General features: G+C 52.8%; 4 protein-coding genes across 4 annotated transcripts; 3 read left to right on the top strand and 1 right to left on the bottom strand.

Moving 5' to 3' along the window:
• Z520_04238 (uncharacterized protein) lies at window positions 1-990 on the top strand (the record flags this gene model as incomplete). The annotated part of the gene is made up of 1 exon (XM_016774748.1): window positions 1-990. The coding sequence occupies one exon, from the start codon at window positions 1-3 to the stop codon at window positions 988-990; it is 990 nt and encodes a 329-aa protein (XP_016633728.1).
• A 1,277-nt stretch (window positions 991-2,267) lies between these two features.
• On the top strand, window positions 2,268-2,863 carry Z520_04237 (uncharacterized protein; the record flags this gene model as incomplete). The annotated part of the gene is made up of 2 exons (XM_016774747.1): window positions 2,268-2,372; window positions 2,471-2,863. The coding sequence occupies 2 exons, from the start codon at window positions 2,268-2,270 to the stop codon at window positions 2,861-2,863; spliced, it is 498 nt and encodes a 165-aa protein (XP_016633727.1).
• A 677-nt stretch (window positions 2,864-3,540) lies between these two features.
• Window positions 3,541-4,735, bottom strand: Z520_04236 (uncharacterized protein; the record flags this gene model as incomplete). Its single annotated transcript, XM_016774746.1, has 2 exons — window positions 3,541-4,533; window positions 4,712-4,735. The coding sequence occupies 2 exons, from the start codon at window positions 4,733-4,735 to the stop codon at window positions 3,541-3,543; spliced, it is 1,017 nt and encodes a 338-aa protein (XP_016633726.1).
• A 3,725-nt stretch (window positions 4,736-8,460) lies between these two features.
• Z520_04235 (uncharacterized protein) lies at window positions 8,461-11,844 on the top strand (the record flags this gene model as incomplete). Its single annotated transcript, XM_016774745.1, has 2 exons — window positions 8,461-9,966; window positions 10,027-11,844. 2 exons carry the CDS (start codon window positions 8,461-8,463, stop codon window positions 11,842-11,844), a joined length of 3,324 nt encoding a protein of 1,107 aa, XP_016633725.1.
• Between the last annotated feature and the right edge of the window lie 293 nt (window positions 11,845-12,137).

Below are 12,137 nucleotides of genomic sequence, written 5' to 3'. Positions count from 1 at the left end.
ATGGCCCCAGCCACGATGCCCTCGTCAATAGAACAACTCCCCTCCTCCGAGGAAGTCAAAGAGCAAGTCAAAGAGACCGCCAAGGGCGCCGTCTCTGGTCTCCGGTCTCTCGCCGCTGGCGGAGTAGGTGGCGTGTGCGCGGTCATAGTCGGGCACCCTTTCGACTTGGTGAAAGTTCGCCTACAGACCGCTGAGAAGGGAGTTTATTCGGGCGCGATCGATGTTGTGAAGAAGACCGTCGCTCGCGAGGGGCTAGCGAGAGGCCTCTATGCAGGTGTCTCGGCTCCTCTGGTGGGCGTTACGCCCATGTTCGCCGTCAGCTTCTGGGGTTACGATATGGGGAAAAGGCTCGTGGACTCGTTCACTACGGTGCCTGTCAAAAACAACACGCCTCAATACTCCATCGGGCAAATCTCCGCCGCCGGGTTCTTTTCAGCTATACCCATGACCCTCATCACCGCGCCGTTTGAGCGTGTTAAAGTCCTCCTACAGATTCAGGGTCAGAAACAGCTCGCGCCGGGAGAGAAACCCAAATACTCTGGCGGACTGGACGTCGTCAGACAGCTGTATAATGAAGGGGGTATAAGATCCGTGTTCAGGGGTTCCGCGATGACTCTTGCTCGCGATGGGCCCGGTTCAGCCGCGTACTTCGCAGTCTATGAGTACGTCAAACGCAGCCTCTCCCCCAAGGATGCCGAGGGCAACGCGACAGGGGAATTAAGTCTGCCTGCTGTCATGACTGCTGGAGCTTCTGCAGGTGTGGCCATGTGGATACCCGTGTTCCCTGTCGACACGATCAAAAGCAGGATACAGACCGCGGAGGGAAAGCCAACCATCAGTGGTGTTATTTCGCAGGTATACAGAAGCGGTGGCATCAAAGCTTTCTTCCCAGGTTTCGGACCAGCATTGGCCAGAGCCATACCAGCGAATGCAGCCACATTCGTGGGGGTCGAGTTGGCGCACAAGGCCATGAATCAAGTGTTCGGGTAAGATAAAGGGAGATAGGGGTGCAGTCGTCGCTTCAGGCACTTTCAGATATCACGGGGTTTGGCCTTCCATACATGTAGGTGCGAGATCATAGTCCTGGCGTTGGAGGAGTCCTCTATGCTGGCATACACCGAATGCGGATCACTGGCAGTCGCAATGTACAATCACACAGGGTTATAGCACCTAGGTACACAGCCATCCTTTTCGGTCGGTTTACTGTTTACCCTATTGGGCTTCCAGAAACTTGATGCTCTTGACAATGACCAGTAAGAGACGCCGCAAGCAGCAAGCAGAGACAAAAGGCCCAATTTGCTATTTACCTCGAGGATCTCAAGAGACAGATGCTATGTATGACTTAGATACAGCAACAGCCCTCCGACGAAGTTCATATTATGCCAGCAACGTTTGCTTCACATCACGACGCAGCACCTACACCACCCATCGGACCTCTCCCAACCTTCTCGGGTAGCTCCACCTCGCAAATGCACAACACTGTCGCTGTTCGCTGTGGCTGAAGCTTGCGACAAGGAATCAGATCCGGTATGGGGACCTGCGGAGCCCGCATCGACGGGCCTGCGTTTGGAACGTCCACGACTTTGGTTTTCTTCGCCAACCTCAAGTATCTCATGCACAGTTGCTTGGAGAGTCTTGAACATGTTGAGGTCGGATGCAATGCGCTCCTCTATGGATTTGGACTCGTCGATGTAAGAACACGACTGAGAACTGGAAGTATTGTCTAAATCGTAGATTGATATGTCGATATAGGACCGGTTATGGAAAACCAAAGGATCGCAAGATCAAGGGGAAGGAGGAATATATATACTCACACACGTATGAAGCCTCGTTTGTTCACATTTCACAACGTCAAGTTCTGGAAGAAAACGAAATGAGTGTCAACGGTCCCTTCTGGAGCATCGCAATGACACTCCATTCTATGGCTATCTCTCTGCACGCCATGACCTGCACTTCCTGAAAGTATGTGATCTAGCGAGCGGTGATGAAAAAGTCTATAGACTGGAGATCTGGCTCTGCAGACGTGAGCGTAAGGAAACACGGTGCAATCATTCAGTCATGAAGGCTTGATGGTCTGTGGTGCTGATCGAAGGAGAAGACTGGGACGTTGTTGACTGTCACTAAAACGGGAAAGTCCAATCTCACGCCGGACTCGGCACCGAGCCAACTCGGGGACATGGCAAAGTGACAACGCCCCATGCGTGGCCATCATTCATTGATCTTCAATCGTTGTTTGCCGAAGTGGTTTGCATCTGCCAGGTTCCATCATGGTGCTCTCCTTCATTCTTGTCCAGAATCGTCAGGGCAAAACGAGGCTGGCCAAGTGGTATGCCCCCTACACTGACGAAGAGAAAGTGAAACTGAAGGGCGAGGTAAGACGTTATGTTCACTGCAACGACTCACCCACTTGAGATTGGCTTCCACTACTCTTCAAGGACATTTCATACTGACTATTCGACTGTTTCCCCAGGTCCACCGGCTTATTGCTCCCCGTGACCAGAAATACCAATCCAACTTCGTCGAGTTCCGATCCGCGCCCTCCTCGTCCGCCTCCACATCCCACGCCCAACCCCTGGTCCGTCAGAACCTGTCCTCGACAAAGATCGTGTACCGTCGGTACGCGGGCTTGTTCTTCTGTGTCTGCGTCGACGCCAACGACAACGAGCTCGCCTACCTCGAAGCCATCCACTTCTTCGTCGAGGTGCTCGACCAGTTTTTCGGCAATGTCTGCGAATTGGATCTCGTCTTCAACTTTTACAAGGTCTACGCCATTCTTGACGAAGTCTTCTTGGCCGGCGAGATCGAGGAGACGAGCAAACAGGTCGTCTTGACGAGATTGGAGCATTTGGATAAACTGGAGTGACGAAGGGAAAAGTAGAAGGCAAAACCACCGAGACACGGACACGAGGAATATATCAAAATACTGCGAAGCACTTCCCGACTGCTCCCTTGGATCTTACCTAACGCTACACCGGCAACTCTCAGGTGCGATCCTGAACGCGGATGGTCAGTACATGCGCCCAAAGCTTGAGCATTTCATGTGCTATATTGAATTTGGATCACACCTACCACGTATCAGCAATGCCTGATGAAATTCTATAATCGGGGAAGTAGTGCGGCTTCCCAAGTCACGCATCTACGGCGGGTTATGTTTCGGCGCACATCCATACAAGTCAAGCGGACGTATATCATGCAAATACCTGGTTGCACAATTTCACCAAGCACACGGCGGTGTTGGGGAACTCAACCCTTGGTGGAGGAAGAGAAAACGATCAACGCACGTTGCGTGAGAAAGTGCGTCCAAAAAGAAGAGTATATCGCCCTACCGACGAGATCTCCCACGGAGTCAAAAGGAAACAAGATCGTGTAGATGGGGCTGGACAGCGGACAGTTGCCAATGGCAGAGGTGATGCCACAGCAATCGTACAATCTGTGACGACTCTGCGGTAAAAGGAAGAAATCCTCAATGCATCAGATTCTCAACTGTTCTGCGTAGCAGATGGCCGATCTGCAGGTTCGTTTCCTGCTTAAGATCCATATTCATCTCTTGAGCGCCGAAAACCTCTTTGCCAAATCGTCTACGGTCGGAACATTTCCAGGCACCCCTCCGGCCCCTCCACCTGCACCTGGGCTCTTCCCCTTTGCAGTCCCCGTGGGTGGTGTGGATTTCGCATTGTTGAAGCCCTTTCTGATCTCCCCTCCGCCGGGCAATTTGACCCTTGGGCTGAGATTGTCAGATGTCGCGCCAGGAGGAGCTATCGAGACAGGGCTTTTTGCACCTCCAGGCTCCAAGCTCGAAGGCGGTGTCGCATTCTGTAAAGACCCCGTAATGTCGATCTTGTTCGGCCGTGATGGTGTCGCTGGGTTTGTTGATGCCCCGTCCGCAAGCAAAGGTGGCTCTTTCATACCACCGCCCTCGCCGTCATCATCTCCAGCATTCTCACCATCGACTTCCTTACTCAGTGCCTCGACCTGCTCTTCTTCCCTTTGCGGAGGCCAGTCCACTCCATAAGTCCTTGCAATCTCCTCCAAATATGCCTGCACCAGTTTCGCACTTGGTGGATCGACTTTTAACTTATCTACCACTCGAGCGGGCACACAGTTGTCTTCATTCTCGTTCGCGCGAATCGCAAAGTCCTTGCCGAACCGCTCGATCAGCATGCTTCGCACGATGCCCAGCTCCCGCACATCCCGGGGCAACCGCGGCGCAGAGTATATAATGCTCGCTGCCGCCTCTTCCAAACCGGTATCATCGCCCGCCTGCGCTGTGCCTTCCTTGATGTTCTTGTCTCGGACATCCAACAGGCCTGCCCTGGCAAGGAGGAGTTCGGCGTAGAGTTCCAGGATCTCCATCAGCTCCACGGTGATGTCGGTGTGGATAATATTCTCGACGCGTATGCGGGCGGACGCTTCCCTGGATTGAGCAAGCAGTTCGGCCATTTCGCGGCGCGCTGACACGGAGATGGCGGTGTCTTTCTTCTGTGCATTGCGGAGACGAGGGATGAGGAGGCGAAGAGTCGATTTTAGTTTTATCTATGCAGAGTGGATTAGATACCTAGGTACGGTTGGGACTTTGGTGTGATAGGAGAGGAGATAGGACGCGCAACTGGGGCCGAAGAGTGAAACAGATCCTGCACGCGATCGGTGCCACATTGAACTTCTAGATTTGTGTCCTGGAATCGATGTAGTTCAGGTCTGTGCAGAGACTCACTGTTTGAGGAGATGCCGCTGGCATCGTGACCTGGCTGCACGACCTGGCTCTCTTTGGCGATGGTTTTCGGGCCGATCGGGATACTGGCTGGGACTCGGATGAGGAGGAGTAGAAGGTCAAATCAGTGATAAGGGTCAACGGCTCGGTATCATATAGTTCTGGACAGTGAAAAGTAGTAACAATAGAGGTAGGTGGTCGTGCGCGGGTGAGAGTGGTGGGTGAGTGGTGCTGTCCAGGCTGAAGGTGGGGGGTGGACGGAAGATCACCAGGGACTATGGAGGGGGAGCCACACAGCCACACCTGGGGAGTGTCGACGCTAGAAATACGAGCTCACCATCTTGGCGAAGCAAAGACAAGTATGCGAGCATTAATCCTCTAATACAAACCGACTCCTTATCCTTGTGGTATTCTCATCTCCAAGGTCGAGCGGCCTACTGTCTGGGGTCTTCAGCCTCTGCTTCCCTGCAGTGCACGCGTTAACAAAGGTAAACCTCCGATATTATCTGAGTCGATAAGGCTGTTTAACTCCTCAATCCTCGTCGTGCGTACGATGTATCGTGAGCTACACAGTTGACTACGCGAGCGCGGGCACCAACAACCAAGCAGACAAGTGTTACTCCCAGGCCAGTGCTGTATGCCGCAAGAATGCGCAGCTAGTCAGCTTTTCAAACCGTCTTGGTGAGGATTCCATTGCATGGCACGGTAGTGGAAGTTATGACGAGGAGGGAGGGATTGGACACTAGGGATATCGTGAGGTTATGCGAGAGCTCCTGCAGCCAGGAGCCAAGGTCCCGGCGGAGGATATACGGTGTCTCGACCGCATAGGTCATATTGATGGGGAAGTTGGTGATGAGAAATGGAACGGGACCAACCATGGCGTTGGTCACGAGCTCATATCGCGCAGCGTACTGATCATGGCTGTATACATGCTGACGATGTCTCGGAGTGCAATCGGCAGGCTTTGCAGGTACTCGTTGTGGACGGTGTAGCTGCGTTGGTTTAGCCATCCGAAGAGACCTGGAGGGTCGGGGGGGGGGGTTCATTTTTGTACAAAGTGTTGGTTTGAAGTCCGTCAAATATAGCTCACTTGCTTTGTACATGAGGAATTGACGACCTGGGTGTAGTATACCTGGACGTCAAGTATGTCCCTCGGCGACCTCCCCAAGATGCCGCCAGATGGGTCCGAGACCTTGAGCGAAGTCGGCAGTGACTCCCCCAGAACTGGTTCGTCGATGCATTCAGTCCGCCATAGTAGACAGAACTGTAGAGAAGTTCGATCGAGTTGTACTCCGTCAGTAATGTTTGAACAATTTCCGTACTCACTCCAGCAGCAGGGTGAGCCAGAGAATTAGGCTTCCAAGGCGCTCATGGATCGTCAACGTCCTCCACTTGTGTGCACTGCCAGGAAGGGCCGATGAATGGATCCTCGATCTCGTTGGTGCAGTTCGGTCCACATGGCGACCTCCAGTCAACCCGACGACCATTTTCCAACACTGCGGCCGTGCGTCTTTCACTACTCGTCGAAGGATGGAAGTACAAATCTGAATCGTCTGTGACCAACAAGGAACGAGCATCAGTAAGGACGTTGGAGTCCCGAAGACGACCTAGTCTAGTGTCGGTACAATGCAGCTGTTTCTGGTAGCGTTCCTCATGGTCGTTCCCACAGTGAGCGCTGTCGGCGCCACAAGTGCTGTAACAGGCATAAGCCAGATGCAAGCTGCCATGAGGCCTGTACCCACGGTTGATTTCCATTGAGAGAGAGGAAGAGACAGGAAACTCAACAGTGAGCTTCCGGAGAGGAGCATTGCATCGATTGCCGAAACCGAGGTCCCCTTTCTGCTACGTCGAAGTGTGCGCCATGCCTGTGGCCAGTGCATGTGATATACTGGCTGCCAGAGATAAACACGAAGGCCAAAGCAAAAGAGTACCGGGTGGTCCAGATCTGGTCGCCGACCGGCTTCTCCTTGATCTTGCTCAAGAAAAAGCAATGACTTAGGGCTGCGCCAACCCCACTAAAAACAGCAGCGTCCCTGTGAGTGGTGTGACCCAGTAGATGCGTCTCTTGATTTTGTTTGGTTTACTCCTTTGTTCTTTTGTTTTTCATGCTTCTGTACCTTGGTCCGGGTCCACCTTGATACTTTGAATAGACGGTGTAGCGGGCTTTCTTGAGATACAGCTCCTATGTTGAAGCCGCGCCTTAGCACTTGGAGTGCCTATATGACCCATGTGCTATTCTGATGACTTGGCTCGGGGATTGAGAATGGTCTCGACGAAGATTGGGACATTGCGTCAATCTCGACCGTGCACTCATAGGTTTAGCAAGCATGGAATCTGAAGGTCACGGTCATAAAAAGTCCTTCCCCTAGCCGAGATATGGCGTATGATGTCTAACAGTATGTTTCGAAACGTACCCAAAAGGGAATATCAAATTTGCCGTAGATCTATTGCTGCCTTGCCGCCCTGCTATTCTACCACAATCATAGGTCAGGACGTTGTTGCCGGCAGTGCCGAGTACCCTTTTCCCCTGCATTACTGCAACCGAAGGACGGGTATGCGAGTAAGGAGTTGACGGTCCTTCTGATTCACACGATGCACGGTGGCGGCGCTGAACGTCCGTCCGATTTAGGTGTGGGACTGTATTCGCCGCCTCGACGAGGTACAGATCCCGAGTGCCAAGAGTGCCAAGAGTGCCAAGAACGCTTAAGAGTTTCAAGCTAAGAGAGCCAAGACTACCCAGTCACGTGAGTTGGCCTTTTTTGACCTCAAGGAGAACTTGAGTCATTTTTCCACGGCCTTGTGGCGCGGCCCTCTCCATCGTTCAGGATTCTCTCCAGCCAGCTCGCCGGAGTCATGGCAGGTGTTGAATGAAGTGACTCCAGATATCACGGCCTGCCATTTCTGATGACGCCAAATGCTGCGGAAAGCCCTTGGACAACATCGGCGGCGTGAGTCTGGTCTTATGACGGCCCACTCCGTCCGCGGTCTCGACTCAACTCGAGGATTCAGGAGGTCAAAACTGAGACCAATCGTTGGACTCGCGAGGAACCGGCCATTGCCCACGACCGGAGCACAAGGCTACTTCTTCAATCTCCTTTTGCTAGTTCACTCCCCATCCACTATTCCTACAGCTCGGTACAGCCCGTTGTGTCAGGCATAGGCGCTAGCACTTCCCGTTCTGGAAGGCATACCAGTTTTCGTCCACTCCCAACGTCTGTCCGGTATATAATGACTGAATCTGTTGGCTCGCTGGATTAGCTGGACAGCACAACTCGGTAAGGCCGAAAGTGAGGACCCCCGTCGCCACGTGCAATCAAGCGAATCCCATGCTCAATCTCGGCGAAAGCTTTTCCAGGCGCTTGTTTGCATGTCTACCGCTGGTACAGGGTAGAATATGGCGTTTTGCGGCTTCATCGACTTCACCTGAGGTCCAGCTTGGCATCCGAATCCGGCCTTGAAGGAGTAAAATTGAAACTGTCCCGGTCGTAGCGACCGCGTGAGATGGGGAAGAGAAACATGACCATCCAGACTCCAATTCAGTTCAACCTGGAGATATGTACGAGTATATAATATATACGCCCCCCATGATGGTAAGCGTTGTTGGTGAGCACTCCTAACCAGTCCAGTCCTTCATTTGTGCTGTTTCTTTCGGTTTTTTGCTGCTGTTTTCAGTCACTCATTACTGATCCGTTCGGGTCGTCCACTCTCTTTCTTTATCGTTGTTTAAGCCTAATTATACTCTAAAAATCAAAATGGCTGCATACCTCCTTGTTTCTGCCCTTACTCTCTCACTGGCAGCTGCTTCACCAGCTGGTTGGGACGAATGGACAACACCAAGCACGACGACGACAACCTCTGCGATACCAACCACCTCAGCTAAGACCGACCCTTCATGGGGAGACTGGACTGATTCTACCAGAAAGACCACATCCACGATCACTACTACCACTGCTTCTACCACCACCACCACTTCATTGAGCAAGACTTCTACGCACTCTACGTTGGTCGGGCAGTGGGCAGACTGGCTCCCTCATGAAGATGGCTCTTCCTCAAGCCACTCCGGAAGCAATACGGGATCAGATGGTTGGGGCGATTGGGCTAGCAGCGGGCCCTCAGGCTCAGGCGGTTCCTCTCCTGGCAGCTCATCCTCGGGAGGTTCTTCTGGTAGCTCGTCGGGTGGCTCAACAAGCGGAGGCTCCTCGTTTGGCGGTTCCTCGTATGGTGGAAGCTCCTCCTCTGGAGGTTGGTCGTCTTCCTCTGGAAACTCTGGCGGCAGTCCAGCAATCGTTTCGGCTGCGGCCCCGATCCACACCCTGACCCCTGGCTTCCTACCCTCGCACAACGACCAAGATCTCTCGCACTTGAAGCCAGGCAGCGCAAAGAATTTATTCTTTGCCCAAGGAGCTCCCAACTCCGGCATCTCGTCCGGTTCTCTCTACGTCTCGGCTGGGACTACTTTCCAGTATCCCACCGTCGTGCTTGATCATTCGGCCTTTGTGACAGCCACCTTGTCTGGTTCGTCATTGACCGTCGTCTTTTCCTCTCAACAAGCCTACAACTACGCAACTAACTCGTGGCCTGCTGACGGCACTTGGTTTGTCCTGGCTACGACCGAGGGTTCTGATGACGGCCACTATGTGTATTATCTGACTTCGTCGGTGAGCTTTGACTCTGCTACATCTACTGCCGCTTGTAACGTGAAGGCCGTGGATCTCGACTATGTTGCTGAGAGTTTCGACCTTGAATGGGGCACATATCAACAATCATCCTCGACTAGAGCGGCTGGAAGTGTGTCAACCACAGTGTCCTATGCAGGTTCTGGTGGAGGCTACTCAACAACCAGCAAGGGATACCCCGGTTCTGGTGCAACTTCAACTACAAGCGCTGCGGCAACATCCCTGCCCACAGGTACCGACGACAGCGATACATTCGATCAACAGCTTGATGATGCCCTGGGATACATCATGTGGGAGCAAGCGGACTTCCAGCAAGACCTGACTGACTTTGCCGGCGGTCTCGACGACTATAACTGGGCTGATTATGACGATGATGACGACTACGATGACGACGACGATGGCATTTTCAGTGACGACGGCGATGATGACAACAGCGACTCCGACGTCGATATCGACACGGACGACGGCGGTTATTTTGACCAAGACTCCAAGAAGAGGTCCCTTAGAAAACGCGCCACCACCACTACTCCTAGGAGTCGAAGTAACGCTGTCGTCTCAGATATCCGCAAGAAGGGCGCGGCTGTAAGTTCACGATACAGAAGTACCAGGACAAGTACATTCCCAGACTAACAATCGAGATAGGCATCAAAAGATAAAGGGACCCAGAAGAAGCCGTCTCTAAAGGACAAAATCGTCGGCTTTGCCAAAAAGGTAGTCTCCAAGGCGTCTGACATCAAATCATGGGTCGATGGCAGCCCTCACGAATACCAATTGAACAAGACCTTCACCATCCCCAACGCTACTCAAGTAAAATACGTCCAGCAAGACTTCTTCAAGGATGCCAACGAAAAACCACTCAATGCTATCAAGATCTGGGAGAACAACAACTTCCATGTCTACTGTGTCTCCTGTGGTGTCACGGGAACTTTGAAGGTGGCTGGTCGCGCGGCCTTCCACATCACCAAGGGCCTGACCATGGGCCAACTTGAGATGTTAGGAAGCCTCCAGGCAGGCGTTAACTTGGGCGTGGCGGCCGAGGTCAGCTACGCTGACAAGAAGAGCGTGCGACTTTTCACTCAAGGTATCCCGGGTCTGTCAGTTCCTAACATCATCACCATTGGACCATACATCACCCTCGATGCTGAAGCGGGTTTCACCTTCAATGCTACGGGCCAAATCCTCGTGGGAGGCACAGTCAAAGTTGCCAATGCCCGTGCCGTCATAGATCTGGTAAACTCAGGCAACTCACAGACCCCGACCTGGCAACCACAATTCGAGCCGACCTTCCAAGCCAAGGGCGAGATCATCGTGGACACGTACGTCGCGCTTCCAATCGGTCTGGCCTTTGGTCTGGATATCGCCAACTCCAAGTTCACTGCCGAAGTGGCCGTCACCAGTGTCCCCTCACTGCACGCCGGTGCGACGTTCCAAGCCGAAGTTAGTCTCTCGAATGGTACGCTTTCTGGTGGCGTCAACTCCACCGCCAATGGAGCCACCAACGGCGCTTCGACTAACAAGACCTGCAATGGCATCAATTTTTACATCAACCTGCAACACGACCTCAAGGCAAACGCGGTGGCTAAACTCTTCGGCAAGGAGAAGTACAAGACCAAGGACAAAGCGCTGCTCGACCCGTACAAGCTCAACTTGGCTACCAAATGCTTGACTCTATCGGGATTCACGAAGCGTCAATCTGACAATACAACTGTTACCGATGGCACCTACGACTACGACAGCGATTCGCTGCTGACGCTATCCCAGTACGCAGACGGCACCGGTCCGTTCCCAGACATCGATGTTGACGTCGACGGCGACGGCGACGGCGTGGACGACGAAGACGAATACGACTTCCCCTCCGTGGTGTCGGCTTACTTGAATGACACATCGTCCAACTTCACGACACCGCTAGACCTCAATGATTCAGACCAATCCGGCCCGGAATACAACTACACCATCATCTCCGATACGGAACTTCAATACAACATTGCGGCTGACGAAGACGGGAACGTTCGCATCCAGGACATCGACTCTGAGACCTTTGGCAGTGCTTTGTTCCAGGTCTTTGACGAAGTTGTTGTCGGCGATAGTGAGGGTCGCACCCTATTTTACTACTCGACTGAGATGACCAACTACGGTGTCTCGCGCCTCCGCCTGGGTGACTCCGAACACATTCCCATCTCCTCAGAGATTGTTGGATTGGTGCCTTTCCTCGTCGACGACGGCACCAACGACGGGGCACTCGACAGCGTTTTCGTCGCCATGGACACCCAAGGCAACGAGTACTGGACCGTTTTGTGCAACTACGCGGATGGTACTACCCCGAGTAAAGTCTTCCTTGTCCAGGACTTCGATGCGGGACTGGACACGTTGGGTAACGCGACTCTCGAGTCGTCTATTACCGGAGGCGCGATCAGCGACTGTGTGGATCTTCCTTTGACGAACGGCTTGGCCGGCCTCTAGTTCTCAAACACTTTGGTTTTCTAACACTTTGGGTTTCTGGTCCTGAAAGATATACATATAGCCTAGCACAAGAATACGATAGAAGCTGGGAGGCTTTGAAATATGTTGCATCCAATCTTCTTGGAATATAGCGGAACGTTGAGCATTAGCAATGGAGACCAGGAATATGGACATATAGCACAATCAATTTGATTCCCAAGGGCGAAAAGAAAGGCTCGTACCTCGACTTTGATCTCTCTGCGTTTGGAGGAGAATGTGGCTAATTGGAAGACTTTTGTTGAACGACACAGTCA

This window comes from Fonsecaea multimorphosa (genome assembly GCF_000836435.1).
Source record: "Fonsecaea multimorphosa CBS 102226 unplaced genomic scaffold supercont1.7, whole genome shotgun sequence".
Taxonomy (NCBI): Eukaryota; Fungi; Ascomycota; class Eurotiomycetes; order Chaetothyriales; family Herpotrichiellaceae; genus Fonsecaea; species Fonsecaea multimorphosa.
The sequence above is the reverse complement of the archived record's forward strand: the minus strand, read 5'-3'. Positions and strand labels throughout refer to the sequence as shown.